The 21,989-nt window shown below is 31.7% G+C and overlaps 1 protein-coding gene across 2 annotated transcripts; it reads right to left on the reverse strand.

The window, feature by feature from the left end:
- Window positions 1–1,387: 1,387 nt before the first annotated feature.
- On the reverse strand, window positions 1,388–15,599 carry LOC111629560 (solute carrier family 41 member 1-like). 2 transcript variants are annotated; one of them, XM_023373471.1, is made up of 11 exons: window positions 15,536–15,599; window positions 10,887–11,258; window positions 9,719–9,826; window positions 9,583–9,654; window positions 8,728–8,872; window positions 6,019–6,165; window positions 5,732–5,876; window positions 3,274–3,347; window positions 3,059–3,193; window positions 1,913–2,061; window positions 1,388–1,830 (listed from the first exon to the last, which is right to left on the reverse strand). In XM_023373471.1, the coding sequence occupies exons 2-11, from the start codon at window positions 11,214–11,216 to the stop codon at window positions 1,654–1,656; spliced, it is 1,482 nt and encodes a 493-aa protein (XP_023229239.1). In that variant the 5' UTR covers window positions 11,217–11,258; window positions 15,536–15,599; the 3' UTR covers window positions 1,388–1,653. The 2 variants fall into 2 exon arrangements, with proteins under 2 accessions (XP_023229239.1, XP_023229238.1); XM_023373470.1 differs by having other exon boundaries at window positions 10,887–11,270; window positions 15,536–15,589.
- Window positions 15,600–21,989: the final 6,390 nt, after the last annotated feature.

A 21,989-nucleotide genomic window follows, 5' to 3' on the forward strand; every position in this document is an offset into this window, starting at 1 on the left:
CGCGGATTTTCGTTCTAAGCTGCATATTTTCTTCTCCAACAAATATAATTCTTAAATCCATCTTCATTTCTAAATCATTCTAAATACAAACACGACACACACACAAGACGCGATGTAATTATTTAAATTCTACTAAATGTTAACTCAATAAAGCAACAGTTACCGTTACGCGCACGTTAGCAAACCTAGACGAAGCCACGATTTGAAGGGGTGCTTGAACAATAAGTCTAGAATCGATCAGGCAAATTGAACAAACTGCAGTTCACTTTCTTAATCGCCTAGAGCTCTGTGGGCTGATTGCAAAACGCCTAAGAAACAGGGTGAACAGCAAATAAAAGATGATTTTCCAATTCGCCTACGACATATAGGGGAGACCGGGGCAAGATCGGCATGTTAAGCTTTACTTAAATTTTGTGAAAAAAAAGCGCTTGACAAACTTGCCCCGCATGCCGAAGTTGCCCCGGTCTCCCCTATAACAGAGGGAAAGTATAGCGATTGGTCTAAAATAAACTCCCAAGATTTTTACATATCTCGGGATGTTGAAACGTCGAAAAATGTAAAAACAAAAAAAAAATCGAAGGTGTTTTCTGTTTGTTTGGATGTTCGTTTCTCTGTGTGTGTGGGAGAGGCACGATTTTGTTCACTCTGTTTAAAGCTTAATAATTCCTATGCTTTTTGTCGAAAATTTCTGAAATTTTGCAGGGATGTTTGTTTATTAGGGGATTGATGCTATTAAAGTTTGGTGGTTGAAAGTCGACGAGGTGGAAATATAAAAAGGTAATGTTTTATATCTCGACTGGGATCGGATTTAATGATTATTTCACTCGTTATTAGCATTTACAATTTTTTATGAAACTCATCCTAACTCTCAAAATTAAGAGTTTGTAATTTTATAATAATTAAAAATATAAGCATTTTAAAAATAAAATATCGTAAGAGGCACTACCAAATGTAGTCGGAAAAGTTAAAAAAAATCTAGTAACGATTTGCTTGTTATAATTATTTGTTGCTTGTTTTGCTTGTTATTTATTATTTTATTATTATTATTTTATTATTATTATTGTTATTTGCTTGTTATTTATTATTAACATACAAGCAGAAAAATGTTCTTCCCAAATAATCTCTGTTTTATATTTTACAGAACACCAGTATATTTTAGATAATGTCTGAATGTTCCTGTACGATAAGACTTTTAAAACAAACTTGCGCTTGATTTGAATAACGGAACAACAAGCTGTTAACGTACCAATAATTTTCTATATTTACAGTTAAAAAGTATAGACGATTTTCTATAACAGAACTTCTATAATAGGGAATATAGGACGCAGAATATAAGCATATACAATACAGAAAATCGTTAAAATTTTTTATATATTGTATGTTTATATTTTATACGGCATTTTCTACACTCTATTATATTCTATATGTTTAGATGTAGAATACACAAAATTATATGGAGCGAAAGCGGATAAATTACATAGATGTAGAACACGAAAGTTGTATAAGTATTGATTTGTACAGTATTGAGTAATTTCGAGTATTTAAAATTAAATAAGAAATGTGAAAAACAATACTTTATCGAACACGTAATTGTGAAGTTATTTATTTTCTTAATGATAAAATTTTTCTAAAGATTCATAAGTGAGAACATCATTATTTCACATCTTCGTAGTGAGTTTGGGTATAAATATAAAACACAATAGTTAAAAAAGCAGTCCCCGAAAGATCTCCTAAAGCTGTTAAAATTGGAATTGCAGAATTATCGGGATCGATTTTCCACCTCCACATTAAATGTACCATTACGTGTGCAATGTATAATAATATAATCATCTATAAAAATTAAAAGTCAAAATTTTAAGATATTCCTGTCCTAAAATTAATTATGTGAATTTAAAAACTTTTAAAGAATTACCTGTATAAGAGTAGCAACTAAATAAATAGGAAGGAAAACACAGTTAAGGCTTGTATTTCCGTGCTTAATTAAATGAATGCTGTAAGAAAATATTAAATGTCCGGGAATTATCATTAACAAGAGAATTCTAGCTGTACGTGAATTATCATCTGAAAAAAGAAAAATTATTAATGCTTTTTTAAAATGTATTTTAGCTTTGTTAGAATTTGTTAGTAAAAAAAATTTCTGTTTGATCATTACTTTTCTCCATAATTCCTTTGAATGTTAGCGCAAGAGATAGTTTAAAGCAACAGGTACACAGTCGACAAATTATTGAAATACTTTGTTGTCGTTACGATGTATTAATGAAGTTCAAATTGAGGTGTGTATGCGATAAAACTGTATTTTAACAGTTGCAGGAAGTGGCTACAACGATGCAGTAATATTTATGTGTTATGACTGGAATTAGTCTACAGAAATCAAAACAATGTGGTGCACTATGACTGTACAGTGTCCTCTGTACTGCCGTCGGACTGGACATTCCCAGGTTGTCAACTTTAATATGTTCCTATGCACAGAGATGTTATATATTTATAAAGAGTTCATTATAGGGATGTTTATAACATCACTGTAGGGATATTTCTCAGTAACTCTGGGTATTCCTACACTAGAGTTCATTTCGTGCAGTTCTCGTAGCCCGTTTTCTACGGGTTTTGGCAGAACAAACAGCAAGCACACCTACAACGTCCATGATGCAAAAACTCGAGGTAAGTCAATATATATTGGTTCATCTGGTAACGTTTTTCTGTCACGTATACACACAGGCCTATGAGGCAAACTATTTTCTTTCAACTGTTGCAGCGCACTCGCTAGCCAGAGAGGTAACGACAAAATCTTTTTCGAGAATTTGTCGACTTTGAGTAGCCTGAAGTTTAAAAGAATATAGAAAATCATGGAAAATGAAAAATCTTTTTAAAAGATTTAAACTTTTTTCCCATAACATTTAGAGCTAAAATATATCTGTTCTTATTTGACATAAACAGACAAATCCGTACTAAAATTATTTTAAAAAATATTACATGTTTGCTTAATAAATTTATTATCTATTTACATAATTAATTAGCTAAGTTCTAGCAATTTAATTATAAATAAATAAATTTAACTCACGTTTTCCGAAAAATGCTGCGTATGGAAGTATACATATTTTATTACTTTCTTTCGGCAACTTCCCTAATTCGGCTCTTTGGTGACAATAAGTAGAAATGCGACTAGCTTGTACGGCAACTAAATTTCCAGCAATACCTAATTATTATATAAATTACCTTAATTAAATCAAAAATTACGTATTACTCACTAAAATATAAAATAGATATTTAAATTACCGTTTATAACGGGTTGAAAGACGGCCATTCCTTCGTAATGTTTAACAGCATATTGCAAAATAAAACCTCCTCCACTAAAAAATCAATTTTAATTAAAAGTGATGAAATATTATAATATTCTTGTTGCATATTTATTTCTTATAGAATTATTATGGAAGTTTATCGTGTAATATATGTATAACATAGAAGTTTATAATGTAGTGTGGAATTTATAATTAGCAACTAATGTTAGGTTTGGTCTAATTGAAGTTAAATTATAAATGTTTCTTTTAATTTTGGATGGCCTAAAAGCCTGTTAACCGAGATATGTTTTAAGATTATATCACTTTCTTCTGACTTCCTTTTTTTTGTAGCAAGAGGCCTGGAAATTGCTTTGGGTCCCTTCAAAATCCGTACTGAATAGAAGCATGATAAGGCTGATCTTCGACACGTATTAGTAATATACTAAAAATCTTGCTTATTGTTATTTTTATAATTGCTACGGTACTGAAAACATGTATGCATTGTGAAAGAGAGTGGCGTAGAGTCATTGAAGATATGGAAGATATATATATATATATTCACTCTGAAAATATTCTAATTTGTACTGATTATTGATATGATAATATTATTACTGTAATATTACCTGTCCATAGTTGGCGGATTTGTTGTAAAAAACAAACTCTGGCAATATTATAATTTACTCGTACAATCTCAATTAAGTAACTAGCCACTTGGTTGAGTATTTTTAAAGCGTACCAGTAGCCGAGTGAAGAAAATCATTGAACAGATGTAGTCGCATGACCGAAAGACTGACCAGATGGAGTTTAAAATTTTATATCAAATTGAGTTAAGCAGAAATAACTTTTAATCCCTATATATAGCCTATATACGTGTGAGAATCCAAACTTTAACAAAAATCGGTCGTCGATTCCGTCATACCTATTCGATAAGTGTTGTCATCTACTACGTAAGAAAATCTTTATTTACACTTTTTCGACGGCGAAAACGACGCATTCCCGTGATCTGTTGACCTCTTGGCCGGGCGATATCGTTCTAATATTGTAATTAACGGCCGAAGGGGGTAGTCGACGCCCGTTTCACAACGGGTATAGTGCCCTGTGTCTCTGTATAGGAGCACCGAACATTATATCCTGCCGATAACGGATTATCGTCTTCTCCGGTTCGCCTCTGTCTCCCGAGTCTCCGTCCTCCGCCCAAGGAAAATTCCAACTCCTGGATCGAACTTTCCAACGAAAGATCGAACGATCATCTCATTTATAAAAGTCTCCCAACCCTCCAGGTATCTATAATGGGCCAGGTATACATATAACCAATGCACGATTTCATATGAACTCTCTCTCTCTGTGTGTCGATGTCACTCATATCCAATGTCTAATTGTCCTGCTACAATTAGCCTGAGGATCTAGTACGAAGATTAAACGGGTATTTGTTTTGTTAACCTAGTCTCTGAGTGTCTTGCTTCCAACGCTGTCTCACTCGCCTCCGTCCGAATCCGATCGTCCCATACGCGACCGCTGGCGTGATCTACTTTCTAATCCAAATCAACTCACAGTCGCGACTCCCGTGTCAGTCCTGACGAGGCACTAAAGAGGTGCCGACCCTCCGGTCACATACGTATACGTATAACAATAAAAGTAAGCACAGTCAAATGATTTTTAATATTTTTTAAATAATAAATTTTCAGAAAAAATTAAGTATAGAAAAACAGAACGTACGGTAAAATTTTATGTCATCAAAGCAACTCTATAGTAGAAAATTTTTGGAAAATTATAACTTTAACACGTATTAATAAATTGCTATTTCGGAAATACTTTGAATGCCGTCTGTATATATGGGTTTGCCCCTCATCAACGGGATGGCCAAGTGGCATTTTCTATGTTTTCTTTACGTGTTTAATTAATAGGAGCCAGTTTTTTATAGAAGATTCTTGGCCAATCGCCTTGTAATTTAATGTTTTTCTCTATCAATTCAATTCAATGTTTTTCTTCTCATCTATTACAAGAATACAGGGATTTCTGGAAATATGGTATTGTACAAAGTATTTTTTATAATAACTTATACTACCAGAATCAAGGACCTTCGCTGCATCAGGATCGATCTATATAAATTTTAGGGAATGAACTAATGACAATGATTAAGAGAAATTTCTTATTGTCGGGTTTTGAGTAGATCTACAAAATAAGATATTTGTTGTGAAAATACTCTTTTCTACTTTTAGTTTTTATAGTATGATATAAAGAACTCGTTGCTGGATTTTATGTTATGTACAGTACCTTATGAGGAATTTTTATGCTAAACGTATTTAAAATTTGTTGTCGAAGTTTGTGAGTATTGCTGATTTAGCAGTTTTTTCCCTAACCAAATATGACTTTATTTAGGTTATTGGATATGTAATGGAAAAATAAAATCAGTAATAATATAGATAGAATATTTCGTAAAATCATTAACATTCTACCTGGTAATTCCAGCAGCAATGAGGACTGGTGACCAACCAGTTAATATTAGGCGTCTAGTATAGATATTTTTTCTAGCAAAATAAATCCAAAGTGGCACCAGCAACAACAAAATTACAATTGCAACACCCGAGATAATGAAAAAATCTATAATATAATATTAACAACATTTTTATAGGACTTCAATTTAAGTATATAGAAAGTGAATTACTATTTTAAATGTGGATAAAACCCATTAAATTTAGAGAAAATTTTATCGTAACAATAGTTTATGTAATTCTCCAATTACCTGGAGTTTCGTAAATTTTTTCAGAAATAATTGCTAGAACACCCAAAGTAGTTATATCTCCAAGAGAAGCAGCCACTGGTGTTGCGATGTTATCTGGATTGATGTTATATAGATGTGATACAAAGACGACCGTTGTAGTAATTGTACCTGCATAAAATTTAATTGTGCGCCCATTGACATAAAAGTTACGTCCCCAAATAGACTTGTTTAATTACTGCAAAATTCTGCATATGGGTAGGTCTTAGGCAGATATATAAATGATTACAATTGTAGTTTGATTGCATGCCAGATAATGTAACCAGACCGCCTTAAAATTAATACTCAATATCCTATAAAAAGACTTTCAGAGGATCAATTTGTTTAAAATTTTCAGTTACCTATTGTTTGAAGATGTTAGAATACAAGGCATGTGTGTACGACGCATTTAAACACAATAAGCAGTGTTGACGAAATTAGAGAAAGACCAAATCATCGCGCAGTTTCGCCGAATTTCCTATTCTGACCTGACTGTGTGCAGACGTTGGGGACAGTGGATATACCAGAGCGCACATATACGATAGCCGGAATCTGGACGCCCCTAACAGACCACCAAAAAATGTGATATTGATCTGATCGTGAAATATTGAATAAGTACAGCTGCAACAGTGTCTTTACCTATTAACCAGTGTACTCAGACAGTTAAAAGCCTCGCTAACATGCGGAAACATCAACAGTTGCAAATTTGAATGCACGGCAACCGTTGTGTGCCCTGTAATTAACACCATTGCAATTATCAACATTGTCTGCTTAGAGTGCGAATGATTGGTGAGCATTTCAATCTGGCCTTTATTATTGAGCTACACACTATCTCCAGTGCTGGCCTGATGGCTCGGAGAGAAAGCTCTTATGACAGTCATTCTCTCTAACTCCAGTTTGTGGTTCAAGGGACTAAACGGCACAGCGGTACATTACGAAAATCGAGTTGCCATTGATAGTAAGGCTGCAAATAATCATTTTCTATCGAGATAATGCTCGGTCGCCCACAGTTAGTATTTTCCAGGAATGGAATGGAATTTCCTATTGTTGACGAATGGATGCGGGGACAACCTAAATTTAAATATGAGAACACCAAATTAATTTTTCACGCCTGCCTCAAATCGGTAAGTTCTTCGCTTCTCGCCTTATTTTAAAATGGTTTAAGTACAACAGCATCTCATATTTCGCAGATTAATTGCGAAAAAATACAATATTAAACAGCATGATAAAACTATCATTTTTCAGCAAAACCTGAAAAAATGTAGAGATGCAACAAGTATTCAAAAGACTACTTTAGATTCGACAGTTGCTGGTTCAGGCACGCATACAAAGTGAAGAAGAATTTTACTATGATTTATGTAATGCTATTTTCTCAAATAAACCATTAACGAAACTTAATAATAGCATTTGTAGATCTGTTTTGCAAAAATACTGCGGTAAACACATACCTGCTAAATCAAGAAAACGAAAAAACTATGTTCACCAAGTGTATAGAAACTGTATAGACAAAATAAAGAAATAAATTGGAAATAATTACATAAGGTTTGGCGTAGATAAAACTACAGATTCGTGCCGCCGGTACCATCGCTCATTTAATAATTGGTATATTAAATGAATATTCTACTACTAATGCTTTTTTAATTACTTTCAAGCAGTTATTGATAGCTCAGACAAATAACAATACAGTTACGAGATTTATTAATGGATTAATAAATAGCTTTTTACCAAATCCTGTGCCAAATGATAAAATATTATTTATGCTTTCTGATGCAGCTGCTTACATGTTGAAAGCATATTTCAGCCTGAATGTATTATACGACAATTTAATTCACTGCACATGTCTAGCACATGGAGTGAATCGTATTGCTGAAACTAGTAAAATGTAGTTTCCGTTGGTGAATGAGTTAATTAAGAACGGAAAAAAAAAATATTTTTTTTTAAATCTTGTTTCGAGAAAAATTACCAAATATAGCAATTCTTTCTGAGCCTATCGTGACGAGATGGGGTGCATGGATAGACGCAGTATGCTGTTATGCAGATCACTTGGCTTGTTTTAAATATATTCTGTCATAGTTTCCTAAAATCCGCCTGTGAAGAAATTAGAAAATGCCAAACAGAAATAAAAAATCCATCTATTGAACAAAACTTAGCATTTATAAAGACAAATTAATGTTTTGTAAGCAACACTATTAAAAAAAATCGAAACAAAAGACCTTGCCTTAGTAGATGCTTCCTGAGGACTGTGGCAACGTGTTGCGTTGCCACAGTTCGTTGACTGTCCGGTCTCTGCTTTGTCGTCCATCCAACATTTTGGGACCAGATGGGACGTCAGCTTTAGCCATAACAAATGTGAGGGATCCGGAATGTCATTTGCAACATCTGTGGGCAAATCTGTCATAGATTAGCTTAAGGTGCCTGTATGCCGCAATGTCCAACCGTATCGCTGCAAGCTTTCGGGCAAGAGGATATGATAAAGATATTAAAGATTTCTATTAATTTGGCCGTTAATCCACAAGAAATTGTCCCTTTGATGACAGTAACTGATTTATAATCTCTTATTACCATTGTCACTACATTTGCGCTAATAAAGTTTCATTCGATCTCAACGTCTCTTAATCTTAGTACGTAGCTTTCAGTCAATGGGTATACATATTAGGAAAATAGTTTAAAATTATTAAGAATATCGGAATATACCTAATCCTATTGTAGTAATGGCTCCTGTAGAGATGCTACTGCAACTGATCAATAGCGCATGTTGATAATTAAATTTTCCTGACTGGACGGTATCCATAATAACAGCAAATATAGCTGCAATGAAACCCATAGTTGATGCTTGGGCCTATCAATGAAATTAATTAAATTTACGTGAAAACTATATAGAATTAATGAAATTATTAATATAAATATAATTTAGTATATTTACTTCGTTTTTATACACATATTTTAAAAAATCTCAGTTAGAAAAATACGTGTAAGTTCCTGTTCAATATATGTAAAACACGAAAACATTTCATTATTTTCTAACTCTTATAGAAGAAGGAATTAAAAATATATCTTGATATTATAAGGAATGACAAAAAATATTTAATTATTTAATTATATTTTGCTCATATGTAGCGTAAAATACATTGTTTATATTCTTCACAGTGAGAAGAATAGTGTTTTGACGTTAGGAAAGTAATTTTGTTAATTTTATTTAATTAAATCATATAAATTGCGTTAAATGATAGTTCGACTTTATTAATGCAATAATACTCGGAGTTATTTAATTGCACCACCTCTTACTGTTCGATTTACTTGTTTAACACAGTATTTATAGAGTATAAATTACCGGTATAATATATTGTAACGTAAGTTTACATTGTGATAATTCTATTAAATAATTCAATCGTATCTAATCTATATTTTTGCATTTGCAAAGAAAAAAAAAACAGCGTAGAACTGTTAATAAATAATAAAATACAAAAACTGGAGCTAAAGTAAGTAGATAGAAGATAAAATTATGTATTAAACTAAATAAAAATCTCAAAAACAGAAAAATTTTCTTACCAATTTTAATGCCATATTTCCCCAACCCATAAGTAAAAATTTTTTCACAGTATTGAAATTTCCTAAATTAGCCTGTAGTAAAAGAAACACACGATGAACTTAAATTCAAAAACATTGAAGAATGAATTTAACTTACCTGAGTTGATAATCTAGAAGCTAAAGTCATTTCTAAGTTTCCTTTCAAACCTAATAGAGTCGGTACAACAATAAATAACTCGCTTACTTCCCGAAACACAGTCCAATGCTATAAGAATAAAATTCCCTAAACATAACTATAATGAAACTATTTAAATGTATAGTATCTAATTGAGGAACATAAAAAAAATATTAAATTATTTATAAACTAAATGATTTATATATATTCTACGGACACGTATAAAGTTATCGGGGTTTTTTTCCTGTATGTTAGTGTTCGTGTGTGGGGGAACACGATTTTGTTTACCCTGTTTAAAGCTTAATAACTCCTGTGCTTTTTGCCAAAAATTTCTGAAGTTGTGCAGGGAGATTTGTTTAATAGTGAGATTAATGTCATTAAATTTTGGTGATTAAAAGTCGAAGGAGTGGGGAGATAAAGGGGATCGTGTTTATCTCCAGTAAGGTCGGACTTAATGACGATTTTACTTGTTATTAGCATTTACAATTCTTTTATAAAATTTACACCTACACAGTTAAATTAAGGTTTTTGCCATATTATAATAGATAAAAATATAAAATTGTTAAATAAAATATGATAAGAGATAGAGCTACCAAAATTTCAAATATCTGGAAAGTTGAGAAACTAACTGGCTGCTGGTTTATTTAATTATGTAATTTCAATATTTTACACTACAAGTACAATGATTTGAACTAAGATTTCCAAAGCACTCAATTTATACATATAAAAAAAAATCTAACGTGATTTCAGGAACAACTTCCGATAACAACTTTTTCTTTCATAAATTTTAAATATTAAAAATTACTTTTTCTTTATTTTGGAGTCAAGAATCTAATCTAAGTAAAATTGAAATCAATCTGGAAGATAATTCAGTCTTATGGAAGTGTGTTCCATCTGGTTTTTAATAATTTTAAATTGTTTTCCTAATCGAATTAAATAAAAGAACATTTTTCAAATTCTGAAATGTTAATATATTCGAAATTTTAAATTCTTTTCTTCAGTTTTTCCATTTATAAATAAGCATAATTCTATGCTCTAGTATAATTGAACATTCCTTATGAAAATATCTGAATTAAAATTATTGGTGAGCTGAATTAATGTTTTATTATATTTTTTTTATTTAAAATCAAAGAAATGTTAACAAATTTACCTGTATTATATCCAAAAGAAACCCCGCTCCACACGTACCATAGCCGGCAATTATAAATGGTATAAAGACTTGGAAAGTCAAAGAAAATGTTGTTTCACTTCTCACGTGGCATTCGTTATCAACTTCATCTTCGGGTTTACAAGCAGCAATTTCAGAAATTAGATCATCTTTTACTTTTAGTTCTAAAACGTAATCTTCTTTGACTACTTCGCAGGATTTAATTACTTCATTTTCGTTTTTGAAACACGACTTTTTAAGTAAGACACATTCTTTGGATTTCTCACCATCGTCTGATATAGTGTATACAATAGAGCTTTTCTTGTGTTTCATGTCCAAGCAATTATTCTTAAAGACTAATTCTTTTCAACGGTCCTATAGAAAAATCTATTAAAATTCTATTATAAATTTAAATTCTATGCAAAATAAGAAGAAATAAAATTCTACGCGAAGGTATTATCCAAAGAAAAACATCTGAGATGTAAAAAAAATTTCGCCAATGAAAAAACTTATGACAATTTAGACGACAGTCAAACTGTTTTTTGGTTTTCCTTCGGTAAAGAGAAGTTTGGCGCTAGGAAGCGAAATGCGCAAAAGAATAATACAGTATCATTTAAATAAAATTCATTTGTTTCCATGCAATTTTACCATTAAAAACAAAATTAAGCCCTAAAACTGAAATAGCTCTATGGAAAATTTCCGTGAACTTTGCCTACAGACCCGGAAGTAACGAGAACAGTAGTTTTTCTCTACCAACGTCTGTAGTGCCTGGATGAAGAAAAATGTAATCTTTATAGAAAATCTTGAAATTTTGCACACTGCCTAAGAAAACAATTTTCTTTCGAACGATATATTTAGAAATACTTCAAGTGTTTAGGAGCAATGAAATCGACCCCCGAAAATCGGCACTTGTATATACTCGTATAGCCATCCAGTGAGTTTTTTTACTTGGCGGGGACTTTTTTTAATTTACTCATATAAAATACAAGCAAATTGGATTAATGCAGTATTTTTCAATCTTTTTCTAATAGTAACACCACAACTTGATAATTTTTTCTTGAGGCACACCTACTTCTTTATTAGGGTTATTGCGCTTTTCCTAGATTTAGTAATACACGTAAGAAATGTTATGGCGCTGCTCAGAATTATATTTCCAGTTAAAAACCACTGATTAATTAATGAAATAAGGCAACGCAATACGTGAGTGATGCCTCCCGGGAGGACTTTCTACGGGAAACTGGACGCTTATTTAATTATGAGACACGCGAAAACGTCGTGACCAATTCATTGCTGATAAACCAACTACCAGTATTCCGTGGTTTAATTCACGCAGTCACTGGTGGGCTGAAACATAAGTTAAAGAATGTAAATCCTTTCTTTAAACCTCTTCCTTTGTATTTATTAATCATGTAAATTAAAAACAAAGTATCTCAATGCGGATCCTCATGATAATTACAGACATCCAACTAAAACGCTAAAAGATGGTAATAGATAATATAAAAAACAAATACGGTAATTATTTTTTATAAAATACATTCTTGCAATATTTATGGCATTAGATTTTTTAAATCTAATGCCATATAAATTTCAAATTACTTTACAGAATTTTGACAATTATCTTGATTATTCTGTAGAGACGAAGTGTAGAGTTTTTAACTCTTAATCTACAAATATACGATTCACCAATAAAATCATAAAAAATAAAATAAAATAATTAATTAAATATAAAATTTGTCTTTTTTATTTTTCTGTTATTTAAAGAATTAAGTAACGCATCTATGTGACAAATATCAATAAAATATGCTTAATAAATATAAGGCTTGAATATTCTGAAATAATATGATTCTGTTTTTAAAAAAACTTTAAAGATATAAGTATTAAACTATTTCTCCCTCCTATTAATTGATAACTAATTTAAAAAATTAAAATTAAACTTTATAAGAATGCCTTGGATATTGTAATTTGTATTTATAAAATATAGGCCTAATTATATTAATTTTATATTTATATCTTAAGTAAAATATAGTTGCATATAAAGCTGTCTACTGTTTTTATTAAACTTCACATTATCATTATTTCTAATTGGAAATTATGTACTATTAATAAGTAAATATCATACAGTAAATGCGTTTCACTTAAGTGGCATACAAATTGTTAAATAATTTAAAATGTAAATTAACTTACGAGTTTAGTCGTGCGAATTGTTTGCAAATTTTAAATAATTTAATTCCAATTTTATAGTGTTTCTTATTGCATGTATCCATTTATAATGTAACGTCTCCTCCTTATGTGTAAATGTAAATACATTTACACATAAGAATACAAAACTAAAACGTAGCACCTCATGAGAAATCTTGCTATGTGTTGTCCATTATTATTTAGTGGAAGTGAGGTATGTTACATGTTATTATACAGTCAAAATCCAACTTTAGTCTTATCACTTATAATTTTGCTTTTAAAGCTCTTAAATTAAAGCACGACTAACATTTTTTTATTAAATAGAGCAATAGATAAAGATATAAAAGAAAACAATAGCCTGAATAAAAGGACCACCAAAAACAGGCTTATTATTATTTTAATTAATAGGAAAGTGTATGAAATTATACTATCAAGCAGTCGAAATACATTGAGAGAGCAATAAATTTATTTACAGAAAACAAATAAAATTATTTTAAGCACAATTTATTTCAGGAAGACGAATATAGGTTTTTAATTATACAGAAATTACATACAGTAACTATAATTTATGCCTTAAGTATTTATTTTTAATTAATTGTAGTCTTTATGAAGAATTAAGTGTAACGTAATTATGTAGGCGAATAATAATAATATTACCTATCAATGACTTTCTGATATTAATTACAAATTAACATGCTTATCACCTTTAAAATAGAGTTTGTCAGGGAAAAAAATTAGATGATAATTAGAAATAAGCAGAATTTTAAAAAAATCATTAAAGAGTAAAGAACTTTAATGATATATTCAAAATAATAGAGAATTCATAGGAAATATAAATATTTATTATATACAGATTTTTGAAGGATGACAAAAAATACTTTAAATTTATGGCCCACCACAATTAAAATTTTAAAATATATCCAATGTCTAATTGTCCTGCTACAATTAGCCTGAGGATCTAGTACGAAGATTAAACGGGTATTTGTTTTGTTAACCTAGTCTCTGAGTGTCTTGCTTCCAACGCTGTCTCACTCGCCTCCGTCCGAATCCGATCGTCCCATACGCGACCGCTGGCGTGATCTACTTTCTAATCCAAATCAACTCACAGTCGCGACTCCCGTGTCAGTCCTGACGAGGCACTAAAGAGGTGCCGACCCTCCGGTCACATACGTATACGTATAACAATAAAAGTAAGCACAGTCAAATGATTTTTAATATTTTTTAAATAATAAATTTTCAGAAAAAATTAAGTATAGAAAAACAGAACGTACGGTAAAATTTTATGTCATCAAAGCAACTCTATAGTAGAAAATTTTTGGAAAATTATAACTTTAACACGTATTAATAAATTGCTATTTCGGAAATACTTTGAATGCCGTCTGTATATATGGGTTTGCCCCTCATCAACGGGATGGCCAAGTGGCATTTTCTATGTTTTCTTTACGTGTTTAATTAATAGGAGCCAGTTTTTTATAGAAGATTCTTGGCCAATCGCCTTGTAATTTAATGTTTTTCTCTATCAATTCAATTCAATGTTTTTCTTCTCATCTATTACAAGAATACAGGGATTTCTGGAAATATGGTATTGTACAAAGTATTTTTTATAATAACTTATACTACCAGAATCAAGGACCTTCGCTGCATCAGGATCGATCTATATAAATTTTAGGGAATGAACTAATGACAATGATTAAGAGAAATTTCTTATTGTCGGGTTTTGAGTAGATCTANCATGCCGAAGTTGCCCCGGTCTCCCCTATATTTTAAATTGTAAACGAAATGAAAATATAGCTTAAAAATTTTATTGATAAAATATTCGAAACGATGTAATCCGCTTAAGAGCACCCTCCAAATCCTTTAAATGTTTGGGGTGTCACGTGTTACGAACTTATACAACAAATGATATTTTCAACACATTTGGAACATATTACTCAACACGTTTTCATAATGTCGCACGGCAGAGCTTACTTTTATTTTGAGGCTCTTCCCTCTCCTCAATATGTAAAAATTTTACATATTGAGACATAGTTTAATATATTTCGACGATCCTGCCCGGAGCCATTCAGAGCTTTTACGGGACTTTCTATAGAGACAGAGCTAGTCTTTTTTGGCCTGTACTAGCAGGCCAATACGTAGAATGTTTATTAATAAAAAGCACTCTTAAATATTTTGCTTTTTGTTAATAAAAACAACATTAATTTACAGGTGTAGGAACCAATACGACCCCTAAAATTTTTTTCAGGTCTACGGAAATATCCTTACTTCCCTCTACAGAAGGTTATGAGCCAATCCTTCACCTCATTGAATAATGAACTTCTAAAAATGCGAAAAGACTGAAAAAATATAACAAAAGTATTCTGTCTAAGAATTATCTTATCATAAAAATTGAAAAGTCTAAGCCCTGTCTGAAAAGAAGAGTTATATTATTATCATTTACTAGATTTAATTTAAAATACGAAAGTATGACTACTTACATTCGAACAATACGTAAAATGATGTAAAAATGTCTCTGAACAAAAAAAACCTTCAAACGTTTATTTAACTTAGGCAGAGACGGCGTCAATACTAACCTTACAATCAGCAAAATGTAAAAGAATGCAATTTCATTTTTATTCAACAAAGACTTACAAAATAAAATTTATTTCGCATCTAATTGCGATTGATAGCTTTTACAGAAAACAAAACTGATTATTGCTGAATCAGCGATGAATAAATGACTACTTCATTAACTATAAAAATGATTGTTTTTTAAACTTTTAGGACCGAAATAGTCAAATATTTTTTTTTTCAAAATTTGGAAATATCTAAAATTTTACATATTGTGGTAAAAACAAATATAAAAACTTTCACATTTAACAGGAAAAATTTAATTTATATTATACACGCAGCATGGATTCCGAATCAATGAAGTGTGATTTATCTTTAAAATGAAATGTGTCCTTTTCAAGATGGGTAATTAGTATTATTANTTTCGTGATTCATTTAATCGAGATGGCAGTCTCGAAATGAGCTCTTTTTAAGTTTTAAAAAGAATTTACTTTGATATCCTCTCACGAAAATATGAATTTTAATAAAGCTTATTAGATTTAATATATTATTTTTAAATTTTACTTACAACTAAATTTGGTTTCCGGGGAAATGTAAGGATGAAAAATAAAATACTTTTTTTTTTACTTTGTTCAAGATACGTATGTTTATTTATACATTTCTATGTATATTGTTACTGCATATTGTTTGTAGATTAATATATTGGTAGCATTATATGCGTATAAACCCTATGTAAAGAATACAATCAAACCTAATAGTGCCACCGTTTGTTTGTCTCTAATTGTTACTAAATGGACTATGTAGATAAACTAAATCATCTCGAACAATAACAATTATATGTATAATAATAAAAGCTATATTTGGATTTGAGATTTTGAAAAGTCCCATGGTGATAACAATATCGTACAACTAGCAATTCCCAGAGTTAATAATACTTGTTTGGAAGATACATTGGCAGGTGCAGTGGCGCGTTATCCATGAGGGCAAAAAAGGGCAATTTTCTGGGGCCACCACCAACAGGAGGCCTCAAATCACTCTTTTATAAGAAAATATTTCCCCCCAAAAATTCGCTCGAAGACAAATATCTGAAGTCAACACTATACTGTGCACGTGGCCCCTAATTCAAATTTGCCTGTGCCCCACGAAGCTTTAACGCGCCACTGTATAGATGTTCATTGGCACTTGACGAAGGTGACCCAGGTTAAAAAGCGCTATATCGAATGTTATATATAGTCTACATCAACATACATATGAATAAGCGTAGCCTATTACAGGGGTCGGCAATCTTTCAGCGGTGTTGTGCCGAACCTAAGTTGGTGTTATTCCGGATGGCGACACGATTCTATCAATTTTGTTATATATAAAATCAAAATTAGTCCGGTTATAACGGACTTCAAAAATTGATAATTAAAATTTAATTTTTTCTAATTTCTATTCAATCAGAGTGCCACTGAAAATCGTCCCGCGTGGCACAGGTTGCCGACCCCTGGCCTATTATATTATTGTATGCGTATACTGTATGTATTCGTATCTTATACAGTACGTTATGCATGTGTGAGAACCGCATCTACGGGAAACCTTTATTATAAAATCATTATAAATTATTATAACACGTTTGTTCGGAATACGATAATTTTCCATTTCGAGAAATTGTTGATTGACTCAGACATTACAGTAGTCCCCCTATAACACGGATTCCTATTAATACGATTCCTATAAGACGGCGAAAAAATTGCGATGGTATCCGTACAAACCTGGTAAAAAAACTCCTATAATTCGGTAAAACGTCATCGGGCAGCCGAACTACTTTCCGCCGTCCAGCGCCACGCTACGGAGAGTTTAGGCGAGAAAGTTAAGTTTACTATCGTCTGTACAGTATGTAAATTAGATACCGTAAGTCTAATACAGCACTGTAATTTTATACATTTCTTGTGAAAGAAACATTTCTTATTCAACGACCATAAAAATTATTTATATTAATGATGTTCAACGAAGTTTTTGCAGAAAAATAACTTATCAGAAATCATCCGCCGTTTGGTGCGCCGCTCCGCGACGAAAACAAGCTTGAGCAATGGCGACGTCGAACGGTGCACACTCGGTAAGTTATCCTACAATTTTTTGTTTATATCGTAGTTTATACGGATTATTCCCAAAAAAAAATTATACATATTTTGGAAATGTCGAGTCGAATTAATCTAGAATCGATTAATTTTACGGAAGAAAACCTTTCAAACAGCCGTAGTCCGTAAACTTCACACGTGTCGGGCTGTGATTGTCAAGGACTCGAACAAAATTGATTCATAAAGAATGGAACGTATCTACCGTGTTATAGGGGGGTCGACTGTAAAATGTTTCCACAGGCTTAGTTCCTTGTTTAAAGTGACACTTCATATGCGTCACTCGGAAGTAACGAGTGAAACTCGATCATTGGGCCCGAAATACTAAACCTCCGGGTCGAGTCATGGGAGAAATTCAGGAGAGACCCCCTTACAAACAGGAGGGAACGATGACGACAGAGGCTTTTCCCGTCGGCGAGCGTGAACTTTTATGTATGTGTGCGGGCTTTTCACCATCGCCGATTCCTAGATCAACTTTTGGATTAATACCTGAACTTAACTGAACTTGAACAAGCACCTGAACTCAACTAACTCCTGGATCCTTTTGGCCCTAAAGGACGAACCTACATCAAGGACCTTCGGCATTGTCACACATGTTATATTTTATTATATATAAATAAGCCTCTACAGAGAATTTTCCAGATGGGCAAAACTTGCAGACAATTATATAGGGTAAAACATATAACGCATATGCAGCCAAGAGTTATATTTTAATAAAAGTGAACAAAGTTAAATAAAATCTCGATGTAACAAAATGATACTTGTCCGTTTTGGGCATCTGTTCCATATCTCCGGGAGAGTTGCCTAATGCTTAAGTGTGAGATACCTATTTTATTTAACGCTTAATTTAATTTAATCAACATATTGCACTTTTTGTATTTTCCATACTCATTACATTCTGTAATATATATTATGCATGTTTTGTGCCTCCATTTTTTGCAAATCGCACATCGAATCCAATCTGCTTTATTTGTGTCGATGTTTAGACTTAATTATACGATTCATTTTGGATACCTAACGTTGAATTTTATCCAAGAGCTCGTTTTGCTAAATTACTATCTTTCAGTCTTCTTCGAAAAGTGCGATATGGAATGTTAAATTCTTTGCTTGTTAGACAGCATGTACTGTTTAAGCTGGAAGAACTAAGTTTTTTAACCTATTTCTTCTATTGGCACAAGTTTCCCTTTTGTATTCGGTAGGCATCTAAAATTATTGAATTTGATTTAGTTCATAATAAAATATTTCAGAAAAAATATACATCGCTTTCTTATATCCACTAGGCATCTCACCCAAGCCGTATGGGACAGATACCTGTTTCTATATTTTAAATAAAAATTATTAAAAGAGCCTCTAGCTTCGAGTACAACACAAAATCTAACCTACTTTCACACGAAACAAATACCATATAAATATATTCGAATTTCGGAACCTTTCGCATAAACGTGAATTTCGCAAAAAAGTTTATAGAGCGATGATAAATGAAAACTTACTTTTAACAAAAAATCAACAAAACAAGCATTAGAAAAATAATAAAAGGCAAGAACGTCTTGTTCTACTGAGAGTTATTTGAAGAAACAACCTCTAGAAATCTCTCCCGACTAGGCATTTCACCCAGTTTTACCATATATATAAAGGGGTTTATTTTTATAACGTCTTCATTATTTATCATTTCAAAATAACTTTTACACGCCTGTATAAGGAGGGAATCGCTAGGTATAACAATACATAATTATTTAACATTCGTAGTTTTTGTAATTGGCAGCGCCGCAGATTAAATTTTTAACACGTCAAACTGTTTATTTTTTATAGGCAACTTTTATTTTTGGGGAAGGACTACCAGAGTAAAATTAAGACGAGTGTTAATTTGTTACCCTTACACTTCTATTAAGATAATGTGATAATTTCATTTTATTATTTATTTATATTTACATTTAAGAATGTAAGTCTAGCGATTTCTGGTGTGTTTTGGGGTAACGTTGGTTATTTTCCAATGTTAGAACTGATTTCTGTTATGTCTCTTTTCAACTGTATCATTTAGTGATTATTATACTATGATAACCGTTAAATATTTTTATAACTTGTAATGAACTCTTTAAACTTAATAAGAAAATCATTACTGTGGTTTGATATGTTCTTGTATATTGACTTCGTTGTATTTGTCACTACAGAAAATCCTCGTTAATAACGGTCTTCTGTGTTTTCAATAAACGATAAGAAATTTTATTGTTTTCTTTAAATTCTTTGGAAATAAGTCTATTTTAATTAGAATTACATATTTACACGTGCATATAGATTTAAACTTTCAAATCATTCCGTGTTTAGATTGTTTTTTTTTTTAATATTCCAGCTAGAGACAGATTGTTATTATTCTTTTAGTATCATCTCTTCTGTTTTAAAGTTGTTAAAAAAGCATTTTTTAAACTGACCTAAAATTATTTGTATGGTCGAAAATTTGATTTAATCAAGGGTTTAATTATGTTTTACTGCGCAAGTTATTTGATTATAGTCAGCTACCAACGGGCGCTTTATGTAACGGTTATGTTTTGTAGGTCGTTTCAAAAACGGATGACCGTTAGTTACTGGTTTTCTTTTCTTTGATCTGGCAGCCATTTTTAATAAAGTCAAAGTTATTCTTTTTAGCTATCTCTGCTAATTAAGTGGTGAAAAATTCTTTAAAAAATTTTGAAAATTCAGAGAAGAAATTTGAAATTTATGAATGAAAAGAACCAGAATGTTCCTAAATTATATAATAGACTGTGGCTTTTGGATTTATGTTTCCTTACTAATATCACAATGAAATTAAACGAACTTAATAAGCAGCTTGAAATTGAAAACAGATTGGTTACAGACTGTTATCAAAATATAAAAGTATTCGTAGCAAAACTCAAACTTTAATGAAAGTCAGTTTAAATCAAAAACTGCAATTCATCGTCCAAAATTACATAAATTTAATAGTGACAAAAAACATTTTTCTAAATATGCGCAAGAAATTACTAATTTACTAAAAGAATTTCAAGAAAAATTTTCATATTTTAAAATTTATGAGAATGTATTTAATATTTTCTTGTGTCCATTTGACATTGTTGTGGAACAAACTCCAACAAATTTACAGATAGATTTGATAACCTCCATTCATCTTCTGAATTGAAATATATCTTTGAAGCCAATAACAAAGTTCAGTTTTAAACAAATTCCCTGTAATGATAAATTCCCTAACCTAAAAAAAAAAACATGATGAGCATTACAGCTGCAATGGGAATCGTCTATCTTTGCGAATCTTTTTTCGGAAAATTGAAGATTAATCAAAAATACCTATTGATATTAAAAATTTAAGTGAAAAAAAAATTGAAAAGCGAGTGTCACATTAGCAAACATACAAAATACTGTGTAATTGTATATGTTTTGTTGTAAATAAATATGTACGGCCCACATTGTATTTTTATTTTTGGTTTTGGCTCAGTAAACAATTTCTGTTAGACAACACTGATTGAGATCGAAGTGCCTCCACAGATCAAGAACAACTAACTCTAATCTGGTCAATAAGGTTTTGTTTTTTTCAGTAACACATTTTCGGGTGTAACCTTAGCCATGGACTATCTTTTTTTTATCTCATAAAATACGACTGGAGATTGCAAGAATGTGCTACAAATAGTACATTGAGATATTTCTATAGCTCTAGGCTCTACATTTGGGCGACTTACTACTTTTTGGACCACTTTAAAAATAATTTGTTACATTTCGAGGAATTCTGCTTTACTTTTTATAAAAACTATCTGCTGTTTGGCACGTGCTATTTACCTGCAATAATAATAATAATAACTCTCCCGTGGTCACCACTTGGTCGTGGTAGGAGAGCCCAGTAATTTTACTGATCCATGGGGCAATGCAGGCTGGAGCAAAAGTTCCTGGTAGGGACACCCATGCCAGTAAGGTCTATGGGGAGAAATGAAGCTAAGAGTGACCACACACCCACATTCTGTGGAGATAATTATCATGGTAGTAACCAGATCTAAGTTTGATACTGGCTCGGACGTCGCCCGGGTTAACAAGGTCCGCGTTCGTGGGTTAGGCAGAGGCTCACGTTCGAAAAATAGGCCGCAGTCTCCTTTGGTTACCGGTGGCGAAAGCAGGCCGGCCCAAGCATGGCTACTGCAATGACCTCAACAGATGTGAGGAATCAATCTAGCCTTGGTGTTTCTGTGGCAATGCATCCACAGACTACAAACGCTGGAAAACCACGCCAATGGATGAAATGTTTGATCGA

The sequence above is a fragment of the Centruroides sculpturatus genome, unplaced genomic scaffold, assembly GCF_000671375.1.
Source record: "Centruroides sculpturatus isolate CEXI.00-Female unplaced genomic scaffold, Cexi_2.0 scaffold537, whole genome shotgun sequence".
NCBI lineage: Eukaryota > Metazoa > Arthropoda > Arachnida > Scorpiones > Buthidae > Centruroides > Centruroides sculpturatus.